This window comes from Cervus canadensis, chromosome 25, assembly GCF_019320065.1.
Source record: "Cervus canadensis isolate Bull #8, Minnesota chromosome 25, ASM1932006v1, whole genome shotgun sequence".
NCBI classification, from domain to species: Eukaryota; Metazoa; Chordata; class Mammalia; order Artiodactyla; family Cervidae; genus Cervus; species Cervus canadensis.
This window is the reverse complement of record NC_057410.1, coordinates 34618177-34644770: the sequence shown is the minus strand read 5'-3', so window position 1 is coordinate 34644770 and position 26594 is coordinate 34618177. Positions and strand designations below refer to the sequence as shown.

The following is a 26594-nucleotide window of genomic DNA, read 5'->3' as shown; positions in this document are numbered from 1 at the left end:
CATTTCCTTCTCCAGGGGATCTTCCCAACCCAGGGATCGAACCCGGTCTCCCGCATTGTAGGCAGACGCTTTACCCTCTGAACCACTATGGAAGCCCACAGCAGAGGGATTGTTTTTTACGGGCCTTCCAAGGGCCACAGTCATCAGAAACCTCAACTGGCAGTTTCAGTTCAGGAATCTGCTGAGGCTGATTCTCCAGCTTGAAACAAAACAAAAACAACTGTGGGGAAGAAGCGGAAACTCTCTGGGAGGTGGATTTCTTGAATTTCACAGCCTGAAGCAAGGGTAAAAGCCCCTGGGACACAGAGCTTCCAGACTGGAGAAACCCCTGGCTGAAAATCCTTGGTTACAACCATCTATCACTTGAAAGAACACATACTCAATGCAACACCAGGAACCAGAAAACCAGGATTTAGCAGGAAAATGGAGTTCAGAAGCTTTGAATGTGCAGAAAGATAAGCTTCAGATGGATCTGATGATTGGTGGGGTGGTGGTTTAGTTGCTCAGTCATGTCCAACTCTTTGCAATGTTATAGACTGTAACCTACCAGACTCCTGTGTCCGCGGGATTTCCCAGGCAAGAATACTAGAGTGGGTTGCCATTTCCTTTTCCAGGGGGAACTTCCTGGCTCAGGGATGGAACCCAGGTCTCCTATATTGCAGGCAGTCTTCTGCAATGCAGGCAGATTCTTTACCAACTGAGCCACCAGGGAAGTCATCAATCACCTGTGCTAAAAAAACTGGATGTTTAAAACTGGGCCAGGAAACAGTAATATCTCCAGTGATACTCTGAGAGAAGAGACATGATGTTTGGGGATGTTTTCTAGTTCAGTGCAGCTCATAGGTACATCAGAATGACCTGGAGGGTAGGTTTCTGATTTGTTAGATCTGGAGTGGAACCTGAAAGTTTGCATACCTGACCAGCTTTCAGGTAATGTTGGTGCTGCCAGCTCAAGAATTACACTTGGAGAACAGCTGCTCTAAGAAAGGTAAAACAGTGCCATAATTTAACTTCTAGTGGAAGTTGGAGATTTCTCCAAATTGTACTTGACCTCAAATTCTGCATACTAGGGACAATGAACATAAGTTGACCAATATCTGGATGAGGTTAAACCAAAAGTTCTTCCATCTTCTGAATTCTCAGATACCATCAACTCTCTTCTTGGTCTCTGGCAATAGTATGTACAGGCATGAGGAATACACTTTTGCCTAGAATAGCTGTTTAGGGACTCAGGATTAACATGTTTCTTAAAATTTCATGGAGATTGGGGTCAATATTGTGATAATATTGTATGTGCAAAAAGTACTTCATTCTCTTTAAATATCAGGGTCATGGGAGACCTGGTAATGAACAAATAGCAATTTATGTGCCTTTGAAGAACTACATCTGTACCTGGTAGAGTCCACTCAGGTTGTGAAAAAGGGGAGTTTTGGAGTCCATATTCTATGATCTTTTAAATCATGAGGCAAGTAATTCTGACTTTGTACTATAATTTCTTTGGATTTAAACAAGTTTCTACTTTAATATGGGCTTCCCTTGTGGCTTACCTGGTAAAGAGTCTGCCTGCAATGCGGGAGACCTGGGTTCGCTCCCTGGGTTGGAAAGATCACCTGCAGAAGGAAAAGGCTACCCACTCCAGTATTCTGGCCTGGAGAATTCCATGGACTGTATAGTCCATGGGTTGCAAAGAGTCAAACATGACTGAGTGACTTTCACTCACACTTGATTATCGACTTCCCAGGTGGCTCAGTAGTAAAGAATCTGCCTCCAGTGTAGGAGATGCGAGTTCCATCTCTGGGTCAGGAAGATCCTCTGGAGAAAGAAATGGCAACCCACTTCAGTATTCTTGCCTGGAAAATTCCATGGATAGAGGATCCTGGCAGGCCACAGTCCATGGGGTTGCAAAACAGTCAGATATATCTTACCGACTAAACAACATGCTTTAATATGCAAGGGACATTAATGTGTACTTTTTAACTTTTCTTCAAAAACTTTATCGAGGTAGGGGAGCTATATGCAAATCTGTATCCTCTATGTTTCTGTCTTATTGGTGTAATTATTCAGCATTTCACTTCATTGCAGAAGCTCTGATATTAAATATTGGGCCTTGATATAATTTGAGGTTAGAACATAGAACTGAGAGTGAAATTTCAATCTTTGAGATAAATTCACTGATGTTCTTGGACCTACTTGAGGGTTTTGTGTGATCAGATCTACAGAGGATATCTAAGAGTGCTGGTTGGTCTCATGCAGGCCTCAAGGGCAGGACTCAGGAATGTAGGAGCCACTGTCCTAAAAAGTGGGCTGACTTCTTCTCTTGATGTGGAGGTCGATATTGAACTCAGGGCCCAAGCCTAATGGCTTGTGAGGCCACTGTGTTGGGGAGTAGGTCCATCCACTCCTCCTAAGGGGAGAAGAATGACCAGGGTGATTAGTGAGTAGGAAAAGGAGCTCAGCATGAGTGGCTGTCTTCTTTTTCAGAAGAAGTTGCCTGTTTGCCAGGAGCATGCGTTCGGTTTTGCCCCTTCATGCAGGCAATAAGGTTTACTGTATTCTGAGGTCTGTGGTTGACTAGCCTTGCCTGTGACTGATGACCTGGCCTATATCTGAAGTTTTATAATAAAAACCCCACAGTTGCTTCACACCTAAATCATATATTGCAACTTAGCCTTTATCAGTAACAAGGGGGATATTTTGAACTCTATTGGTCTTAGTCTCATTTCTGTCTCTTAGTTGATCCTAAATTTAGGTAGGCCATAGCAGGAACATATATAAGGTTCCTTAAAACCTAACACTATTGCCCAGAAAATTTCTATATTATATGTATCTCTATGTGTCATATATAGAATAGTATGCATTTTCAAATATGTACTCAACCCCTGGCTTCATATAATGTTAACAACTCTTTTCTTTGCCTCACTGTCTTAATTTATATTTTATATCATAATATAACACATAATTAATAATATATAATACAAGATGTGATGTGGGAAATGTAATACAATATACTTTATATATATATATTTTGTAAACTATTTTATGAGATAATATTATTATATATAGCTCGTGCTGTCCTTAGTCACTCAGTTGTGTCCGACTCTTTATGACCCCATGAACTGTAGCCTGCCAGGCTCCTCTCTCCATGGGGATTCTCCAGGCAAGAATACTGGATTGGGTTGCCATGCCCTCTTCCAGAGAATATTCCCAACCCAGGGATCAAACCCAGGTCTTCCACATTGCAGGTGTATTCTTTACCATTTGAGCCACCAGGGAAACCCATTGTATATAGCTTATGTTAATCTGATTCTATCTATAAGTATATTTATATATATATTTCTGTATTCATTATAGCATTTATGCATGTAACTAGACTTACATACTATTCAAAAACAATAATAGATAAACACATGAGTAAAATAATTTATATCTAAGATTTTCTATCAGGTCTGTGACTCATGACAGATTTGGATATATAATTTCTCAGCACATCTGTATATTTTGTGGCTGAACTCATAGACACCTTATGTCCCTAAACTACTGATCTTATTTATACTAATCTTTTCACTTCCTTTATTGTGTTGAAGCTGTGCGTTTATAAGATGACTAGCCTGAGAGCTACTGAGGGACAAGGAGGGACTTGGTCTGATTTACCTGCTTCTATTCCTGACTTTCAGCAAAAGATTGGTAAGTGGATCCAAAGTGAACCAATGCCAGTAGAGTTAGTCTTCATTATAGCACAGATCCTCTCCCTTCCATGAAGGCTTCTCTGATCACCAGTGCATAACCCTCTGTGGCTGTTGACTAATAACTGATTCCATGGTAAAGATAACATTCATTGAATGTTAGCTATATTCCAGGCTCTAAGTTAAATCATTGTTATTCAGTCTCTTAAGTCGTGTCCAAGTCTTTGTGACCTCATGGACTGCAGTATGCCAGGCTTCGCTGTCCTTCACGATCCCCCACAGTTTGCTCAAGCTCATGTTCATTGAGTTGATGATGCTCTCCAATCATCTCATCCTCTGTCACCCGCTTCTTCTCATGCCCTCAATCTTTCACAGCATCAGAGTCTTTTCCAGTGAGTTGGCTCTTTGCATTTTTAAAGCTGCTACCTTCAAAAGTTAACTCTTTCAAAAATTCCCTTAAAAACAATTTTGAGCTAAATCACATGTTCTGAAGATAATCTTTCTCATCAGGGTTTTTTCCAGTGAGTCAGCTCTTCACCTCAGGTGGCCAAAATATTGAAGCTTCAGCTTCAGCATCAGTCCTTCCAGTGAATATTAAGGACTGATTTCCTTTAGGACTGAATGGCTTGATCTCCTTGTAGTCCAAGGGACTCTCAAGAGTCTTCTCCCAAGGTATCTTAGGACTAGGAAGCTGAAACTCAGAGGGTTTTTATGACAGTCCAAGGCCACACAGTTGGTGTGACAGACTTGAGACTCACACATGAGGAGTCTGACTCCATAGCCCATGTCACTCAACTCTGTGAAAAACTGCCTCTCAAGGGTGAATCAGGTGTATACATGAGCAACACCCAAAGCTGGTGGTTTCTATCCCCATTCTTTGTAGTGTGCGTGGAATGATTTAAGTGCCCAGGCAAAGCCAGGTTGAAAAGCAAATATCCTACTTGTTTATTTGCTTAGAGTCTCCACTCTGCCAGTCTGTGCCTAACCAGTGAACTCCATTCCTCCAGCACATAATATTTAAATTATAGGCCCATCTCCCTGTTTTGTTAAAGTCTTCAAAATCCTGAATACTATTTGGGTTTTTATTCAGCACCAAGTAAGATTTTTATAAAACAAAACAGAATTTTAAATTTATCTTTCTCCCAAATTACCCCACCAGTCAATACTCAGTCTTGAAAGTGTTCTTTGTTGTCATCATTATATCAAAATTTTGTTTCCAAATAGGCCCTGGGCCATTCATTCAGTCTGAGTTACTAAGAGTACTCTGTGGGTTCCACATGCTGGCATGTAGGTAGGCCGAGTGTGATGAAATTCTGCGCTAAGCATAAGTCTGGTGCTCAAATTGATTTAAGTGATTTATACTAATTATCTAAAAGAATGTGACCATGAACACTGGCAATGAAAGCTGTATCTTATTTTCTACTTTCTCTTGAAAATGTACAAGGAAGAAATGTGTTTGGCCAAGTTTACTCAATCACCATGTTTTTGACAAAGCTGCTTCCAGTTCAGAAGGATCATCTTTCCTGTCTCTTCCTTAAATACTTTGACAGCTAAGAGAGATACTTAGATAGTATATTAATTGCAATCACTAGAAAACTTTATCTGGTTCCTAATACTCAAATAACTTAATTTCAGAGAAAGTAAGCCTCAATATGGGACACAGCTAAAAGAAGCAAAGATAAAAGAGAAGGAATTGAAAAATAATGGAGGTTTTAGTGCCTGGGTCTCTCTACTTTGGCATCAGAAGAATCTGGTTTAAATTTTACTCTGAAACTTACTAGTTGAATAAGAACTCTGATCCTCAGTTGCTCTGAAAAATAAGTCTTATTTCAAGGGCCAGTTTTGATAATTAACTTATATTGTGGTCTCACAAATAATGTATAGTACAGATACAAACACAAACAAATCACTGGCAAATAATATCAGTAATCTTTTTCTCCTGATGATCCTGCATGATTGTACATTTTTGTTGCTTCACTTTTTTAAGGTTTTCAAATAGCTTAAAATAAAAATCAAACGGTTTAATGCTGCTTTGGAAAGAAACATATGGAAACTCAATCAGACAACCATATTAAAGGATCATCAGCAAAATTCTTTCCTCTCATCCTCAGAGCATCTTTGATGAAAAGGGAGGGTAAAGAGAAATTTTAGCTTTTAATTTTTGCCATAGCCTGAAAAGGATATTTACTTCAGGCCGAGTGACACTTTAACAAGTTACTTCTTCCAATAAGAGGTATTTTATATGCCAACCATATGTTTGAAACTTTAAAACATATTGTATAAATTGGCCAAAGTGAGACATGATTCCAGATACAATATAAAGTATTGCATACCTCTTTCACCAGAAGAAATAAATAGTAGAAATATTTCTAATTTAATTGTTTTTTGTTCAGAATATATACAGATGAGTTTTGAGACAAACTGCTCTCTAGTATTAATGAAGTTTTACACCAATTCATTATACTTGTATAACCTAATTTTAAGATCCTTTTTATATGTCATTATCTAAAGTGGACATTGATTTCTATAAGTAGTCCCATATTAGTTTGATTCTACTTCAGCAGTTTCAGGTGTTACATGCCATCAACATATGTTCTAAAATTTTTTTTGCATAGCATCCTGTTATGACAGTAGAAAAATCACTGCTCCATTCTTAATTGATACAACTGCCTTCACTGAGTTCTCTCCCATTCCTATAACTTCACTAAATTTAATTTTCATTTCCTTGGCAAAGTTTATTGATAAATGCTATTTTTGAAGCTGAATATATTTATTTCAATGGAAGTTTTTGTTTTAAGGATAATTTTAAACAACCTGGCCACCTGTTCTTTCTGTGAAATTAAAAAAAAAAAAGGCCTTAATTTTAAGATCAGTGGAGAGTAACAGCAAGAAAAGCATTCCTCATTCAAGAAACTTACTCTTAGCCAATTATTAATGATGTTTTTGGCTAGTTATTAATGCTATTTCCTTATGAATGCATACTCTCACTCCTTCCAGTATGTATATGAGGCAATTTTTAAAGCACACATGGTAATATTTCAGAAAATAACCTCCATGAGGAGATTAGGGTGACGGGAAGATAGAGGTGTGGGAAATAATACAAAGCCAGGGAAGAATGAGGCAAAAATTAAGATCTAGTTTTCTGAAAAAAAAATGACCGACACAGTTACAAGATGGATGGCCTGGAACATAAACAAATTTCTTAAAAATTGCAGCCTGTTCTGACACTGAGAGAAATTTTTCCTTCATGTCCTCATGAAAGAGCATCGTGTGATGTTGTCCTAAATGTCCCCGACACCATCCTATGACAAATACAGTCAAGTGCTTCATGGGACCACATGGCATAACATCTCTGGTATTTATTGAAGATATGGGAACAGTGCAGGCTCAATTAAATAGAGGTAATTATGCAAGACTAAATAATGTGATAGAGGTGTGGAGAAGTCAAATTACCTGGATGGAGCCAGGAAAATTTCCTGGAGGAATGGAAGTTCATACCTTTCAGCAGAACCTCAATAAATATGAATACAGTCACTGAGTACGTTTCTAAGCAAAATCATTTACTCATGGGCAAGGCCAATGATTTTTTAGACCTAAGAGAAACAGACAATCAATAATGCAAAAACTGCATCATGAAAATGGGAACACCAAATACCTGCTCAGTCAAAAGCACAATCTCAACTTAAGCCATTCAAAGAATACAGAATTTTGAACTATTTAGATTTTTCATGAACCACTTAAAAAAATTAGTGAAATTTTCCTTGGACCCTACACACTCAGGTTATTCCTTATAACTTAGATACATATACCTATTCGCAATTCTTAAGTAGTCTTAAACCATTTTTTCTTAAAAAATTAGGTAACTTTCAGTTGTCTATAAAGTTCACTTCTAGTTCACCATATGCACCCATAGAAGAATGTTTTTCTTTCTCAGAGTGCAGTATAGAATGCACCTGGCATTAAGTTCAACCAAAACCAGTGCAAGTTAAAAGGACGATTAGAAAATGGTAGAAAATGAAGGGAGGACAATATAATCTTTATTAGTTTGTTAGAAATTATATTCTGGTAAGAGAACATCACTATGATTATATATTATGAATAACTGTAATCTTAGTCAAGCTACTTAACTGCTCTTTGTCTCAACATTCTTATCTATTCGATGGGAATAATAATGGATTTCATTCTTTGGTTGGGAGAAATAAATGAGATAATACATGTGATATTCCTAGCACAGTACTGACATGTAATAAGTGCTCATAATTAAGCTATTATCCATCAAGAAGGAAAACATCTGCATTTCAGTCTAATGGCTTATAACCAGTTCCTACTCATATCATTACAGTAAAATGAAAGCTAGAGGTAAAAACTGCAGCAACTTTATATCAGCAGATTTATCCACAGGATAATTTAAAACATTGTGATGGAATTTGTTGTTGTTGTTTATTTGCTAAGTCATGTCTGACTCATTTGTGACCCCATGAACTGTAACCTACCAGGCTTCTCTGTCCATGGGGCATCACAGGCAAAAATACTGGAGTGGGTTGCCCTTTCCTTCTCCAGGGGATCTTCCCAACCCAGGGATAGAACTTGCATCTCCTGCATTGGCAGGCAGATTCTTACTGCTGAGCCACCAGGAAAGCCCAGGTGATGGAATTGCTGGGTCTAAAATCTTTTTCTAACATATGTCCAGTGGATCCCAGATATTGTAGATTTTCAGAAATCACATAAGTCATCAGTCTGAAATATTAACTGTATATAATTTTCAAACCATTGAAAGAAATACTTTCCAACCACTGAGGAGGTAATGATTATACTACTACCAGTAGAAATTAATAAAGCTCTATTGAGATTCTAACCCTGGGAACCAAGGGTGGTTTGGCTCACTGACTAAATAAATCACTGGACTCATAAATGCAAGCCTTGCAGCCTTACAGCAATTCAAATGTGGCTTTCAGAAAAGCAGTTTAAATCACTACATATTATATTAGTTTTCTGTTGCTGCATTGAAAATTGCTATCTGGGTCAGGAAGATCCCCTGGAGGAGGAGATGGCAACCCACTCCAGTGTTCTTGCCTGGAGAATCCCCGTGGACAGAGGAGCCTGGCAGGCTATAGTCCATGGGGTTGCAAAGAGTCGGACACGGCTGAAGTGACTTAGCACACATACACACATAGCAGTTTGAAACTATACTCATTTTTAAGTTCATAGTTTCTGTGGATCAGAAGTTCAAGAATGACCTGACTGGGTTCTCTGCTTAAGGCCTCACAAGGCCGAAATAGAGGTGATGACCAGGGCTGTAACCTCATGTGGGTCTTGAAGTTTCTTGTATATTTAGAAATGGGTTTCCTCTACCCCCATATACTAGCTGGCTATCACCTTCTCTTCAGCTTAGAGACTTCCTGCATTCCTGCTCCGTATACCCATCTAACTTTAAAGCCAGAAACAGATCATTTCCCTTGCATTGAATTTCTTTCATGACTCCAATTTTATCCCTAACTTCAAGACACTGACTTTAAAGGGCTCATGAGTTTAGGTCAGGCTGACTAAGATAATCTCCCTTTTTAAATTTCAAGTATGCCGTAGAACATAACCTATTACAGGAGTGATATCCCAATATATTCATGATGTTAAGAATTGTAGAGAGCATGGATGCCTCCAGGAATGGGCCATTTAGGGCACATCTTAGAATTCTGCCTACCACATATATCAAAGGCCTTAAGTATTAATCATACCAAGTTTAGACCAAAGGGTCAACTATATTGGCATAAGTTGACAAGTCTTAGATTTTATAAGAAAGAAAATTGGCATTTAAAAGCAGTTATCCTGTCATTTTACAATTTTAGAATATCAAGTTGTCTTTTGTACAGATGAAACAAATTCTAGGCTAAATTATGCAGAACCACACTCTTGGCATCAAGTACAAAAAAAAAAAAAACAGCTGAAGAATCTGATCCCCTTATTCTCAATGTGCATCATTTACTCTGAACTTTTTCATCAATGAGACCCTGTATGGGCATGTTATCAGTGTTCACTCAAAAAGTATCCCATAAGATCAAGAACATGTGGAAACACTGCCTTTAATTTATAAAGATGAGATATATAAGTTTATTTGACCTTCCAGAATCTAAACTTCCAAGACTGCATCCAGGAAATTCATGCCATGTTAATCAGATTCTAGAATCCATTCACATGACTGGAACTGTTGGCTGTATTTCATATTTTCCCATAGGGAATTATATGGTAATTGCTTATAAGGAAATTTATAGTAATAATTTGTGAAGATCTGAACTAAAGTTCTTCTGAATTTTGTTCCTCTTGTCACCTTACTTTATCATATTGATTTAGTTGTTTTTTTATTTTTTCCATAGGTGGTAGGTGAGTGGATTGGTTGATTGATTTTTGCTACTGGACCTATTTCATAAATATCTTTTTAAAATTATATATCATTTATGTTTTCAAGTGTGTTATACTTTCATAACAGAAGCAGAAGATATAAAGAAGAGGTGGCAAGAATACACAGAAGAACTATGCAAAAAAGATCTTCATGACTCAGATAACCACTATGGTGTGATCACTCACCTAGAGCCAGACATCCTGGAATGTGAAGTCAAGTGGGCCTTAGGAAGTATATCTATGAACAAAGCTAGTGGAGGTGATGGAATTCCAGTGGAGCTATTTCAAATCCTGAAAGATGATGCTGTGAAAGTGCTGCACTCAATATGCCAGCAAATTTGGAAAACTCAGCAGTGACCACAAGACTGGAAAAGGTCAGTTTTCATTCCAATCCAAAAGAAAGGCAATGCCAAAGAATGCTTAAACTACCACACAATTGCACTCATCTCACACGCTAGCAAAGTAATGCTCAAAATTCTCCAAGCCAGGCTTCAACAGTACATGAACCATGAACTTCCATGTGTTCAAGCTGGATTTAGAAAAGGCAGAGGAACCAGAGATCAAATTGTCAACATCTGCTGGATCATTGAAAAAGCAAGAGAGTTCCAGAAAAACATCTACTTCTCCTTTATTGACTACACCAAAGCCTTTGACTGTGTGGATCACAACACACTGTGGAAAATTCTTCAAGAGATGGGAATACCAGACCACCTGACCTGCCTCTTGAGAAATCTGTATGCAGGTCAAAAAGCAACAGTTAGAACTGAACATGGAACAACAGACTGGTTCCAAATAGAGAAAGGAGTACGTCAAGGCTGTATATTGTCACCCTGCTTATTTAACTAATATGCAGAGTACATCATGTGAAATGCCGGGCTGGATGAAGCACAACCTTGAATCAAGATTGCCAACTTTATGGCAGAAAGCAAAGAAGAACTAAAGAGCCTCTTGATGAAAGTGTAAGAGGAGAGTGAAAAAGTTGGCTGAAAACTCAACATTCAGAAAACTAAGATCATGGCATCCAGTCCCATCACTTCATGGCAAATAGATGGGGAAACAATAGAAACAGTGACAGACTTTATTTTGGGGGGCTCTAAAATCACTGCAGATGGTGATTGCAGCCATGAAATTAAAAGATGCTTGCTCCTTGGAAGAAAAGCTATGACCAACCTAGACAGCATATTAAAAAGCAGAGACATTACGTTGCCGACAAAGATCTGTCTAATGAAAGCTATGGTTTTTCCAGTAGTTATGTATGGATGGGAGAGTTGGACTATAAAGAAAGCTGAGCGCCAAAGAACTGATGCTTTTGAACTGTGGTGTTGGAGAAGACTCTTGAGAGTCTCTTGGACTGCAAGGAGATGGACTGCAACCAGTCCATCCTAAAAGAAATCAGTCCTGAATATTCACTGGAAGGACTGATGCTGAAGCTGAAACTCCAATACTTTGGCCACCCAATGCGAAGAACTGACTCATTGGAAAAGACCCTGATGCTGGGAAAGATTGAAGGTGGGAGGAGAAGGGGACGACAAAGGATGAGATGATTGGATGGCATTACCAACGCGGTGGACGTGAGTTTGAATAAGCTCTGGGAGTTGATGATGGACAGGGAAGCCTGGCACGCTACAGTCCATGGGGTTGCAAAGAGTCAGATATGACTGAGCAACTGAACTGAACTGATAGAACATTTATATCTATATTTCTATCTATACCTATGTCTATCACCTACCTAAAGCCAGTTTTCTGATGATGACTTTGCTGCAAAGGATTATTTTATCAGTGATGATTTGTGTATTTTAAGCAACTACGAGGTGTTGTCCGTGACTCTCTGGAACCCTCTGGTGTTTAGGTTTCTGAGCTTGGGTAGGCCATTATGAAAATTAGAAATGTTTGCCTGAAATAAGGGCTAGAGTATGTAAGGGTATAATGTCACCCATTCAGTACCTTATGGATAGGTTCTTATTCTAGAATAAGCAAACATGAGGAAAGGTTGTCTACTAAATCATCTCTATATGGATATATTGATTAGCTTAATTTTCTTTATGGCAGGAAGAACTTTAGACTTTCATGAGAATGTATAGGGCCTCTTGGGCAACAACAACAAAAAAATCCTGACAGTGAGGAATAACTTAAAAGCAGTCTTCAGATGAAGTTCACTTCCTTCACAGTTTGCCCAGGGTATTAAAAAATGTGAAAGTGTTACTTCTGCCACCTCATGGACTGTAGCCCACCAGGTTTCTCTGTCCATGGACTTCTCCAAGCAAGAATACTGAAGTGGGTGACCATTTCCTTCTCCAGGGGATCTTCTCAACCCAAAGATCGAACCCAGGTCTCCTGCATTGCAGGCAGATTTTTTTATCATTTGAGCCACAAGGGATGCTTAGTCTTAAAAGGTGTTTTCTCTATTGTGCATCTGTTCTTCTGAAGTGAATAAATAGTCCCTTGAAGCCAAATTCCTCAGCTCCACTTAAAATAGAGAATTCACTTATGGTACTCACCAATCCTATGAAATACTTTTTGGAAGAATGACAAATAAGTTTAAAATCTTTATTTTAGTAGATAACTGCAAATATACACTGTGGTTTTTCAAAAAATTTATGCAAGATGGAAAAAGGAGCAGGGCAGATGAGTTAAGTGCTGAAAACTTTCTTGTAATGCTCTCCATTGATGCAATAGCGATATAGACATCACATTTATTGCAAGATAGATATTAACAACTATAAATTCTCTATAGAAAGCCCCCTTCATATAATAGAAGGCACACAGTGAAATGAATCAACAGTGAATATTAATAAAGATTTAAAAACAGTCATAACCAAATGTTCAGAAGAAAAGTCTCCTGCTGTCAAGCCTGAAATTTCACTAAAAAAAAAAAAGACAGAGGGCAAACAAGAGAAAGACAGTAAAAGAATAGGGTGGGGAGAAGATATAAAAATATTGTACAGTGAAAATCTAACTGTATTTAATAAGGCAATAAAAAGAAAGATGAGAACATTTACTATCTTAAAAAGGATGTATCTAAGTCTCATACAATTTAAATACATGCTTTTGTTTAAATATTTCATGTCCCTAGTTATCAAAAGTTATTCTAAGGAGATTTGCACTCGAATGACTGCCCCAAATATGTTCTGATTCTGCAGAGGTGATGTAATTTCCCTTTTGGCTTATTTGCACTTAATTAGTTTTTGTCAATGTTGTATGTTTGTTATACTCCAACATTTCAAGGTCTGCTTGTTTTCTGATTCAGAAAAAATTAGTCTGTATCCTTTAGTTATATAAAAAGCCTACCATTTAATTAGGAACATGTCATATTAGATTTAGGTAATGGTCTGTAACCTTGCCAATGCCTACATTACTGCTGAGAGTAATCAGTCATTTAGGGAAGCATATTTCCACTTGGAAAACAGTAAAGTTTCAAACCATTGTCCCTTTTTTGCATTCTTTTAGTTTTATTCTATTACATTTTAATCTCTCACATCTTTTTTCTTCACTTCAAACTTCCCAAACTTCTTTATCATTATAGGTGTACTATTTGAATTCACCTTTCTCTCACTGATTGCCTCTTTCTCTGTTCTAACTTGATAGAAACTCTTATTTTTCAACTTTATGAGGAGATATAAAGAAAATGAAGTATAAAAAAGAAAATAGTCTTCCAGTGTTAACTTCCATCACATTGAACATGTTCTGGAGAAAATGTTAATACAAAATTATTAATTTGGAACATTTCAGTGTATGTTCCCAGTTGCTCAGTCCTGTCCAACTCTTTGCAACCCCATGAACTGCAGCCCACAAGGCTCCTCTGTCCGTGGGATTTTCCAGGCAAGAATATTGGAGTGGGTTGCCATTTCCTCCTCCAGGAGATCTTCCAGAACCAGGGATCGAACCCACATCTCCTGCATCTCCTGCACTGGCAGGCAGTTCTTTCCCACTGAGTCACCTGGGAAGCCAGAACCATCTCTACTCCTAAGTAAACAAAAATCTATTTGAAGAGAAGAAACCCCAATAATCCCTCATATAATGCTTTAAAAAGGCTCAGGAGTTGGAGGAATCGGTTACCTCAGCTCGCCCCACTGGGATGTTCTCGTAGCTGTACAGATGATCCAGGTCTTCTAAGGTGGCATCGTAGTTTTCTGAGTCGTAGTTAATGGATTCTAGAGTTGGGGCGGTCACAGCAGCGCCCAAGATGACAAGTCCCACAATGAGGCTTGCTAATGCTTTCATTTTTCAAACTCTCCTAATCATAAAACATTGAAACACATAAATGTTTAATTGCTAATAACTTATGAATAGCTTGCACTAAATAGGAATTATAGAGCACCATCAATACTGAGAAACTCAAGCTGGTAGTTTTCTTTCAACGGATAATTTATCACATAACATGTGTAACTGTGTGGATTCTGAGGACTATTGATGCCAGGTCTTCTAATTAATTCACAAACCTACCCACATTTTTGCAGTAGATATTGTAATTACAATAAATCGATTTTATTTTATAAAGAAACGTGGAGAAAAAGAGATACAGAAAGACTGTGATAAACTTAGGTGGCTCAGACGGTAAAGAATCCACCTGCAATGCAGGAGACCTAGGTTCAACCCCTGGGTTGGGAAGATCTCCTGGAGAAGGGAACAGCTACCCACTCCAGTATTCTGGCCTGGAGAATGCATGGACTGTATGGTCCATGGGATCACAAACAGCTGGACACGACTGAGCAACTTTCACTTTATTCACAAAAGCCTTCGCATTATCTAAGTTTCCCCACTTACTAAGCATGAAGTTATTTCATCAGCTCCGGGATGCAGAGCTGATGATGATGATGATAATTACTATAACTCTCAGACCATTTTAAAAATGAGGAAACCAAGACAGAGTTGGCTAGTAATACAACTAAGACTGTTTCTTGTACATTTAAGCCCAAGTCTTTTTCCAGACAAAATAATGAAGGCTTTTTTTTTTCCCTTTTACTTCTTGGTTGCCGCTGGGTGTCATTAATACATACATAATTTAATATGTACATACATAAAATTAATATTTCATGCAATATTTTCAAAATTTGTTCTTAACTAAATGGAGGAGATAAGAAAAAACACTTTTCCTTTAGTCCTTGGTGTTTTATTTCAATTCTTAATGGCTACTTAAAGTTTAGATTCAGAATCAATGGGAATACATGTTTAAAAGTCACCATTTAGCAAGATTTCCTTAGAGGAGCATTTGCACACACACAAGATTAGAGCAATCTTTTGCAATTCTTTAATTAATATAATCCTTATTTTCCATGATAACATCACGTTTTTGGGGGAATCAGTCAATATCTTATAATTTTAATTATTTTAATTCTGTGTATACTCCTTTGAATACATTGTAGTTTAGAAAAAAATCTCTTAGTATAATTTTAAATGTTTAAATTAAGCCTATCAAAAGTGTTACTTCATGATCATTTATTGAGGAACAAAGTATTTGGAAAGCTTTTTATCAAGCATGTCTAATTTTAAAGGTTTCGTATTTCAGATACACTTCTTTGATTTACTTATGAACAGTACGTGTGGTGTTTGTACCTACGCAGACATATAAAAAGGAATTCATGGTAAATATTACCTTTAAACTTGAATGCATTAGCAGACCAACTGACCTTCAGTTACTTGAAAGAAAGTCTTTATGAAGCAGGTTTAGGCAGAAGCATATGAAATTCCTCTGAGAATAAGAAGTAGTACAAGGAGCTCCTTTTTATCCCCTCCTATGCTGTTTTCAAATAAATTTTATTCACACAGGATAAACTAAGCCTCTATTCTACTTGCCTTTGCAGAAGGTTTTGCACAGTCTCAGATTTGAAACTGTATTATGCAATCACCAACAAAGTCCTGCTTAATAAAACAGTGTGATTTGCAAATCTCTCAACAACCAATCTCCATATTCAGGTGGGAATCAGTAACAATGGACACCACTAATCTAAGAAGTATATATTTTCCTTGTACATTTCTGGTGAGTTTCATTGTTCAAAAAAATTATGCACTTGCTTATTTTTTCTCACTTTTATACTCTATATTTGATTATGAAGATCTGCATATTAGAAGTTACTTGCATTTGATGTATCCCCTAAAGCTATCACCAATAAGGCAGTCTGTTAGCCTTGGAAATATGAAGAACACACATCCATGTGTAGATAAAAAGCATATCTCTTACTTCAAATACTTACATTAGTATTTAATGTAGTGGCTTGTTGAAACTTTGAACTTATTATCTACTTTATGCCATCTAATGATATTTTAATAGCATATACCTATATAAAGCTTTAAAATATATAGCTTAAAAAGGCATTCTAATTGCACAATTCCAATATGATCATCAGTACATTTTAAACACCTAATTTTTGTAATTTTCTTCTTTTGCATGATATTTCAATCAATAACAACCAACAGTGCCTGTCAATACTAGCAAAGAACGTGCTTTTAAATCAGGGCACCTGATTTAAGGAATATATTGGAAACAACTATAATTTTATTGGCATCTGTCATGGCTATTAAGATAAACTGTTTCACTGTATGTTATGAATTCCTAAGCTAATTCAGAATTTTGGATTTTCCAAGAATAATATAAATATAAAAGGAGCAAACTAAACCCAATCCATTGAAGTTCACCAAAATATTAAAGCAAGGTGAATTATTTTTTTCAAAGGTTGTTATAGTAGGAAAAAAAGTCTATAACCCAAGAAGAAGGCAAGTGTAAAAACTTACCTTTGGCTCCGACTTGTTGAAATGGCACGCAGGGACTGAGGATGCCGTCCCAGTGGTATTTGCCCCTGACCAATGGTTGTGAATTCTGGTCTGTGGGAGGTGGAATTTATAATTTATACTCAGTTTTCTGTTTGGAAAAGCTCACCTTGGGAAATGCTTCTTAGTCTTTTAAAAAACCCAAATTATTTTATAATCACTCAAATTAAGCAGCAGAAGCCAAATCACATAGTACATAAAGCTCCTGAAATTATGTTAAAGGAATTCTGATTGCAAATGTATCACCTTAAAAATTTTAAATGGAATAAGTTTGTTTTAACATATCTTGTCTACAACACATTCACCAGTTAAGGGAAGACATTAATGTACACAGTGATACTATAAATGGATATTTCAGAAATGTTCTAAGAAGAAAGAATTTTACCAAACCTTGCATATCTTGAATTGTTTTTTTTCGATTTTCATTGACATTAACTGAAATTTAGTAAATGTTTCAAAAACCTTACCTATATAATGTTGGGTAAGGAGAAGAAACAAAAGAAAACAGATTATTTTGATTGCTTGGAATGCTTTGAGGGCAAACAATAACCTCTTGCATGATTATCTTTTTAAAAAATTATGCCCAGAAGTAAAGCATAAATATGATCTGAGTGTTTTGAAAAGAAGGCTCCTTTTCTTCTCTTTTATCTATCTGAGCTCAAAAAATCAAATTACGTTAAAAACTTTTTTGCCCCAGAATACAAGATTTATTTTAGGCTTTTGGTAGCTGACGTGTTTTGTGAAGCTGGGTTTTACTACATGTATATAGAGAAAATATATTTGTATTAAATTTCTCTTCTTCACATACAGATGGCTAACAAACACATGAAAAGATGCTCAACATCACTCGTTATTAGAGAAATGCAAATCAAAACCACAATGAGGTACCATTACACGCCAGTCAGGATGGCTGCTATCCAAAAGTCTACAAGCAATAAATGCTGGAGAGGGTGTGGAGAAAAGGGAACCCTCTTACACTGTTGGTGGGAATGCAAACTAGTACAGCCGCTATGGAAAACAGTGTGGAGATTTCTTAAAAAACTGGAAATAGAACTGCCATATGACCCAGCAATCCCACTTCTGGGCATACACACTGAGGAAACCAGATCTGAAAGAGACACATGCACCCCAATGTTCATCGCAGCACTGTTTATAATAGCCAGGACATGGAAGCAACCTAGATGCCCATCAGCAGATGAATGGATAAGGAAGCTGTGGTACATATACACCATGGAATATTACTCAGCCGTTAAAAAGAATTCATTTGAACCAGTTCTAATGAGATGGATGAAGCTGGAGCCCATTATACAGAGTGAAGTAAGCCAGAAAGATAAAGAACATTACAGCATACTAACACATATATATGGAATTTAGAAAGGTGATAACGATAACCCTATATGCAAACAGAAAAAGAGACACAGAAGTACAGAACAGACTTTTGAACTCTGTGGGAGAAGGTGAGGGAGGGATGTTTCGAAAGAACAGCATGTATATTATCTATGGTGAAACAGGTCACCAGCCCAGGTGGGATGCATGAGACAAGTGCTCGGGCCTGGTGCACTGGGAAGAGCCAGAGGAATCGGGTGGAGAGGGAGGTGGGAGGGGGGATCGGGATTGGGAATACACGTAAATCCATGGCTGATTCATATCAATGTATAACAAAACCCACTGGAAAAAATAATAATAATAATAAAAAAAATAAAATAAAATTAAATTAAAAAAAAATAAATTTCTCTTCTTCACTTTCACTCACACTGCAAAAGTTCTAGAGAAAACTAAAACGTGCCTCTGGTATTCTGGTATGTCTTCTGTAAATCTAGGCATCTGGCTCTCACCTGTACACCAGGAATCTTTCCTTCATGACCAGAGGTGAATAGCTTCCCTGGATTTTGAGAGCAGGTTCGGTCCTGGACAAACTGACGGAGGAGATAGTCTGTCTTCAGAACACTCATTCCCCTTTCTGGTTTGCGCTGATATTTCGTCCTTCAGACTGCTTTGCCCATCTCTTCAGGGCACTCTCAGTCATTATCCCCATCATCTGTACCTGGTTGCAAATAATTTGTTCTCAGTGTGAATTATTTTTCTCAGGATCAGCTTTATTGATAATGGAAGCAGTGATAAAATGTAAAGTATGAAATCTACAAAGAACTCTGGAACAGTAGTGAGGCCATCTTGGAGGCAGTGATTTCCTCCTGGCAGCCGTGCATGCCAGGTCACGTAGATGTGCTCACCACGTCATCTAGAGGCTACTTTCAGAGCATTTCTGGAAAGAGGCATTTCTGTCCTTCAAACCAGGCATCCCCAACCCCAGGGCCACACCTGTTAGAAACTCACCTGTTAGAAATTTACACAGCAGGAGGTGAGCAGCAGGCATGCAAGCAAAGCTTCACCTGCTCCCCATCACTAGCGTTATGTCTGAACTGTCCCCTACTCTTCCCACAGAAAAAGTGTCTTCCACAAAAACCACTCCTTGATGCCGAAAAGGTTGGGAACTGCTGTTTTAAGTTATTGATGTTTCAGTGATGTCTTTCATAGGCCCCAGAACACTCTCCACAAATTCAGTTTTTTCATGATGATTTCATAGCCGAATTACTTGTGTTAGATATAGAATTAACACTATATTGACAATTACTAGTCTTAATATAGAATTGAAAGCAAAAATGATCATCTGTGAGTCTTCTTCCAAGTTCTCTTTCCTTATAAAAATGGAAATCGTCATACTGAGTGAAGTCAGACACAGAAAGACAAATATCATATGATATCACTTATATATGGAATCTTAAAAAAGGGTACATGTGAACTTATTTATAAAACAGAAGTAGAGTCATGGATGTAGAAAACAAGCTTATGGTTATTGGGGGTAATGTGAGGAGGGATAAATTGGGAGATTGGGATTGCCATATACACACTACTATAAATAAAATAGATAACTAATAGAATCTACTGTTAAGGCACGGGGAACTCTACACTCTGCGATAGCCTATATGGAAAAATAATCTAAAAAAGGGTGAATATATGTATATGTATAACTGAGCCATTTTTCTGTATACCTGAAACTAATGCAACTTTGTAAATCAACTATACTGCAACATTTTTTTTTTTAAGGGACAATTCTTAAAGTACTTTCTCTTCTTCTTATCTGGACCCTCTCCAATATTTCAAAACTGTTTTGAACTGTGGGAGCTCAAATTTGTAACAGCCTTCTGAGGATCTAATCTCCACTGAACAATGAGGGAGGATTAATTACCAGTTCTAGCCTTTCATATCCCTGGTAAATATCTTCTAGTTTCATGATAATTTTCTTAATAGGGCCTGAACTTGGTTATCAGATATGCTCAGGAGATCAGTTATTATGACTACTTGTATTATCTAGTAACTGAGGCCTTATGGCTTTATCCCTTTTAAGTCCCAAAACATTTTATCAATACAAATCCTTTTGGCCATAACTCTCTACACAGTTAATTAAATACCATTCTTCTTGCTGAGACAGAATTAATTTTTCAAACAGAATGGTCTTGTGCTACTGATTCCCTTCTCTGTTCTATAGTCACCCTGAGGGCTGCCCACAACTCTCTGCCCTTGTTATCAGCTCCCAAAGACCACATCAGGAAGACTCAGCAGGAGGGTATAGATATCCCACTCCACTGATTATAAGGGATAAAACCATTGCTTGCATGATTAGCTCTGAAGAATTCCCTTCTTGCCTCAAATACCTAGTCATCATCAGACACTCACAGCTCTTGTAAGTCTTCTAGCATCACCATACACTCATGTATTGATACAATGTGCTGCCTGTGTTCCCCAGTCTTAGCCAGTCTCCTCTTCCAGTCTTCTTTCAAGCCTGATCTCGGATCCAAAAATTCTCCTTTGTCCTCAGTTTCTTTTGAAAAATTCCCCTCTGTTTTTCTTAATCTTAAAAATCTGGCTGTCTCCCGAGAAACGTTTTCCACTGTAGTCCTTAAAGTAAAAGCTGTGCTTCTTCTTTACTCACGGGACTCAAAGATGGAGGGATGTGCCCTGCTCTATATTTTCTCTTCCAAATGGTTTCTTCTCTTTACTCTTAAAAAAATAACTTCATCCATTCTGAAACTCATGACATTTGGTTTAATTATCTGCAACCTCTTCCTGTCATCAACTGCTGGACCTCCTGGTCAAGCCTCTCCTTGTCTATGACTGACTCCTGGCTCCCTCATACTCTCTACTGAAACCCTGTCATCATGTCCGACGACGTGCTTCTATGTGCATAATCCACGTACCACGGAGGCCTTGGAGTTGCCTTATCTTCTCCCGGGAAGTTACCCACTACTACTGTCATAACCCCAGTTTGTCAGCACCAGGCATTACATAATCCTATTACTGGGGTATTGTTATTTTTCCCTTTGCCTCAGGAGAACTTCATTCCACAGACTCAGTCTCTCTTTCACTATTTATTAAATTACCTATCTTCAAATTCCTCCTTAGCTTTTAGATATGATGGGCCATTATCATAATCACTCCCTTTCAAGCACTTTCTGCTCTCTTTCTTCTTTTTCTTTCATCATACTCATTTATGAAAACTTAAATTTTGGTTAAACATAACTCCCAACCCTCTTCTCTCTTGCATCTGAGCAGCTGTGTATTACTAATGAAAATCACCTACAGCAATTGGTGTCACTTCAAGTTCTTAAAAATAAGCTTCAACACTAGCCGGCAGATCTACCTTTTTTCTGATGTTGATTCCCTTCCCAGTACTCTAAGATGACGACATTATATTTCCTTTGTCCTGAAACACATCCTATATTCTGTTTCTCCTCACGAACATCAGCAGAGTGATGGTGAAAGTCATCAGAGAAATGTTCAATTAACTCATTATAAAACCCACCTGCATTTATGTGTATCTTTGTTTTGCCTCCTGTGACAGTGGAAGAAGTAAAGTAAATTCCCCAAACAAGATCTAATTCCCTGTTTCTCTTCTCAAGGTCTATGCTTCTTTAATTATCTCCTCTTGCTCCACTAGCTCCCCTCTGTATTATCATTTGTAGAAACACACACAGCCTATGCATAGTCAAGCAGATATTCTATACTGAGTGAGAGTACAAAACACCATGGGTACAGTCGTAGCTATCAGAGCATATGCCGCTTCTAAAATAAAATTCAAAATCAAATTATTTTAAAACACTTCACGGTCCAAAAATATATATCTACAGACTTGAGTCATCCTATAAACTCTACAATTATGATTTCAGATGGTATGTCTCATCATTAAAAGTAATGGCTCTTAGAGTCCACATTTTCATTCTACTACTATTCCATTTCTTTCTCCCCTTTACAGAAAAAAAATTCTGAAACTAATGGTATGCATTTACTGTTTATTCTTGCTCTTTTCTCATCCACTCTTCATTCTACTGCAGTTTGGGGTTCTGTATGGATAATTCTCTGGCTTTGTCCTAATTGCTGTCCTAGGAGCCCACCTTAGTTTCCATATCTCATTGGCTATGCCTTCTCAATTCCTTTCTCAGCTTTCTCTTTCTCTAACTGGCCTATAAATGTTGGAGTACCTGAGCTTTTAGTCTTTGGGTGACCTCATCTATTTCCACTCTAAAATTAACAACAAAAACAAAATTTTAAGAATAACGACCATTTTGAATGCTCACTATGGGCCTGGCATTGTTTATTATCCTCACTTACTGGAGAAGTAACTAAGGTCCAGGAAGATTAAATGACTTCAGCTAGTAAGAGGCAGAGCCAGAATCAAAGCTGAAGCCATCTGGCAGCAAAGCCCAAGTTTTGAACCACAACTTTGAACCACCGCCTTATGTTTAAATCTCCCACTGCTGCCTCTGCAATCTGCACAGCTGTCTGGGCTGCCAATTCTTTTCTTTTATGCCATTGACTGCTTAGAACTTGTCATCTTCACTTGGGTATTTTATCATAATATACCCAAAATAATGGCCTTAGGACCCACCCTAAACTCTGTTCCTTTACTCTACACTTTATTAAACGGTAATCACATCTCTCTAGTTGGCTCCACTCAGAGCTTTACAATTATTGTAGATTCCTTCCAATTCTTTACTGTGTCCCATCCAATCCATCAAAGGGATCAGTTCTACTTAAAATATATTTCATTCCACTATCTTCTCTCACCTGAACTACCAAAAAAAGCATCCTACTGGGTCTCCTTGCTTCCTGTTTTGTGCTTCTATTATTTATTCTCCAAACACCAGCAAGAGTCATTTAAAATATAAATACATAAAACTCCACATCCTTTTCACTGGAAGCGTTCAGTAGCTTTATATTTCCCTTTGAACAAAATCTAAACTCCTGACCCATGTCCCAGAAAGGCCCCCATCAGCTGGAGCCTACCTCCTTCTCCATGCCGAGATCAAGCACCTCTCCCTCAGTCTCTCTCCTGCAGTCATATACATGACCTTTCTGTTCTCAAGTCACCCCCAATCATTGTTTCCTCCAAGGGTTGATCTTCATGGCACCCATTACAACCTGCTATTATATTTTTTCTTTTCTTATATACATCGCCCTTGGGTGAATACTAGCTTCACGATGCATGAACTTTACTAATCATATTCACAGTTGTATCCTTAATGTCGAAAATAGTTCTTGGCCCAGAATTTGTGCCCAGTGTTTCTTATGTGAACCAGTCAATTAATGATTGTATGAATCAAATGCATAGTAATTCAAAGTAATCTATAATCACTTAATAAAATTATAATGATTTGCTTGGGCTAGTTGGATTACTTCCACTTATAGTAACTGGTTCTTGGTTAACATACCAAATTCATTCTCTTCTGGGTTTTTTTTTTTTTTTTTCAACTACATTTTCTGTTCTAGCAACTGCTAATCTGTCCAGTGACACTTTCCAAGCTGTTGCCCATTGGCCTCAGGGAGCAAGGTTTTACATTTGTTTGTTATGACTTTCTTGTGTCACATACAAAGATATATACTACAGGCTTTTGATGAGAATCTAAGAGAGCTTCCATACCACTTAGGATTCCTGGATAGAAGTATAAAAATCAAACTGACTTAGGAAACAGGTAGTTCATTGATCCAATTAACTGAAAAGTTAACTTGGAACTTGATCCAACTTACAAGTTTCTCTTTTTCCAGAGAGCTTTCTTTTTGTTGATATCATAATTAGTGATCTTCCACATAGAGGTGGTAGCTACATCTGCTCTCATATCTTATATCATTTTATGTTAAAATCAAAGAAGATGATGAGAATTCTTTGTGCTCATAACCCAAGAAAATATTTTCTTCTGTACTGTTGATTCTGATCAAATCATAGGCTCACCACTCAAAAAACAAACAAGCAAAAAGATAACAATGGGCTTGGGAGAATATAGTGTCTATTTGGTTGAATCCTTACCTCATTTGAGGCTCAGCTTAATGTTACCTCCTTGGTTACTCCTTCTCTGAGAACTCCATCTAAAAGTGAATGAACTTCTTCATAACACTCATAACTATATGACATAAATGTATAAATTATTAGTTTATTTATTTTCTCCACCAGAATGTTATCTCCACAAAACATGGTTTATCAGTTTTGTTTATTGCTACACTTCTGCCCGTTACACATATTAGGCATTCAGTAAATATTTGTTGACTTAGACCTTTGGCCAAATGCTTTCTCCTTGAGCTTGTAACAGACTGAAAAGGGAGTGAATGGTACTTCTCATCAAAAACTAGTGATAGAAGAGTGAATTTGTCATGCATCACAAAGTCTTTGAACTTTTGTGCATGGACTTTCTAAAAACTATTTTGGCTGTTTCTTTTGCTCAATTTCTGATTCTTATCTGTCTTCTAATGAATTGAATGTAAGATATATATAAATACTTGAAAACCAAAATGTTATGGTAGTATCATTAAATCTCTGCTTCATGTATAGCATATGTATATATTCTATTTTCCATGTCATTTTGGCATTACTTAGTAATTCCAAATCAGTAAAATTTAAAATAGCAATTTTAGATACTGCTAATGATTATTTTACCATAATTTAGACATAATTATTACATTTTACTTGTCTTTTTTATGTTGCATTTTTTAAAAAGCTTATTATTTTGGTAGAAATTATACATATTCTCATTATGAAAATTCAAGGACTATAAATTTTGAGAAAAAGACCCAATAATCATCCACATGCTTACCACACAAAATGTTATTATCTCTGCATATTTAGAGATAAAAAAGGATGAAAAAGATAAGTATAGATAATATTATAAGATATAATAATATGATATATTATTTATATAAGGAATTGGTAAAAGTTTAGTAGACATTTTATCCCTAAAATTCAAAATTATTCATTTAAATATTAAAAATTATGAAATTATTGAGTTAAATTTTTTAAAAAATATTTCTAATTTTTATGTACTCATTTATACTTGCACTTCTTTTCACTTTCCAATTTTGTTATATTTTACTTATCAGAGACTGGCAATTTTTCTTATTGTCTGAATACATGTTTGCTTACTTTAGCCAACATAGTCTAATGTCTCCTGCACTGTTATGTGCAGATTATAGCACAATCAATCTTCAAATCTTCAGAATGACCTCATGAAATAGTTTGTATTATTAATTTGCCCAAGGTTATAGACCTAAAATTTGTCAGAGTTGAAAGTATAATATAAGAATATGGGTCCAGACCATTTATTTGTCACATCATACAATTATATGTCTTGTCTTTGATTTTAGATATATGCACAATAGTATTTAATATGAATGACTCATTCTTTTTTGTTCACATCTGCTTCAGTTTTGAATGTACAGTTTTGATAGAACTCTTCTTAAAGTATATTCACTTCTGTGCTATGTTCCCTGAGTACTTGCTTTTTTTTTTTTTTTTAATATCTGTGAACATTTTACTTTAAGGACAAATTAGTAGAATATTCTTAGGTCACATTTTTCTTAGACTATTGAGACATTGCTTCATTGTCTTCTGGCACTAAAAGTTGCAGTGGAAAAGTCTGAAGCCAGCCTAGTTATTTTCCACTGTTTAGGTTACTTACTTTTCCTCTCTGGACACTCAATATGTTTTCTAGACTTTGAATCTTGGTAACATCACAAAAGATGGCTTGACCTTTACAGTTTTGTCAATCTTTACAAAAGAAGAAGTTTCATTTTTTACTTGCAGGTTAATTAGTATTCTTAATTTCAGGACAAATCTCTTCTAATGTACTTTTGAATTTTTGTTTCTGTTTAATTCCTTGTAATCATTTTCTGGAATAATAATTATGTTATACTGAAATTAATTTTGCTTTGTTCCATCACCATCAGTTTTTGCTCTAATCAGTTTTCTATTATCTCAATATTTTCTGTATATTTTCTTAACTCTGCCACTCTTCTACAGATTTTAGTAAATATTTAAAAGTATGCCCAAAGAAAACTTAACAGTGTCCTCCATGGGGAGCTTCTCTACCCTGTCTTACTTGAGCAAAGAACAATCAGACAACTCCAGACCCTGCTAGATTTGTCTGTCATAAACAATGAGAAGATAGGGGCTAAGGAATGTTTTGAAAACCACATTTCAGGGACTAAGGTCTATTAAAAATATGAGATTTATTATAAGAATATAGAATTCTTACCCTTCCCAACATCTTACAGCTACCTCAGTAGGGCTTCAATATTAAAACAGATCATAAGGAGTCACAGATTGTAAATGAGAATATCAGATTCTATTTAAGAAGCAGTCCCTAGGGAAACCCAAAAGCAACAGGAAGAAAAAAGTCTGACAAGGAAACTAGAGAAAATCTAAGCTTC

General features: G+C 36.8%; 1 protein-coding gene across 3 annotated transcripts in view; it reads right to left on the bottom strand.

Moving 5' to 3' along the window:
• The window catches only part of EPYC (epiphycan), a 39849-nt gene extending 22954 nt beyond the window's left edge, over positions 1-16895 (bottom strand). Inside the window, exons 1-2 of one of the 3 annotated variants that reach the window (XM_043447294.1) lie at positions 16806-16895; positions 14133-14310 (exon numbers count right to left, since the gene is read on the bottom strand). In XM_043447294.1, coding sequence (XP_043303229.1) covers positions 14133-14297 — 165 coding nt within the window. In that variant the 5' untranslated portion in view covers positions 14298-14310; positions 16806-16895. Of the gene's footprint in view, positions 1-14132; positions 14311-15669; positions 15841-16805 lie in introns of those variants that run through there. The other 2 variants (XM_043447295.1, XM_043447296.1) reach the window with 2 other exon arrangements.
• Between the last annotated feature and the right edge of the window lie 9699 nt (positions 16896-26594).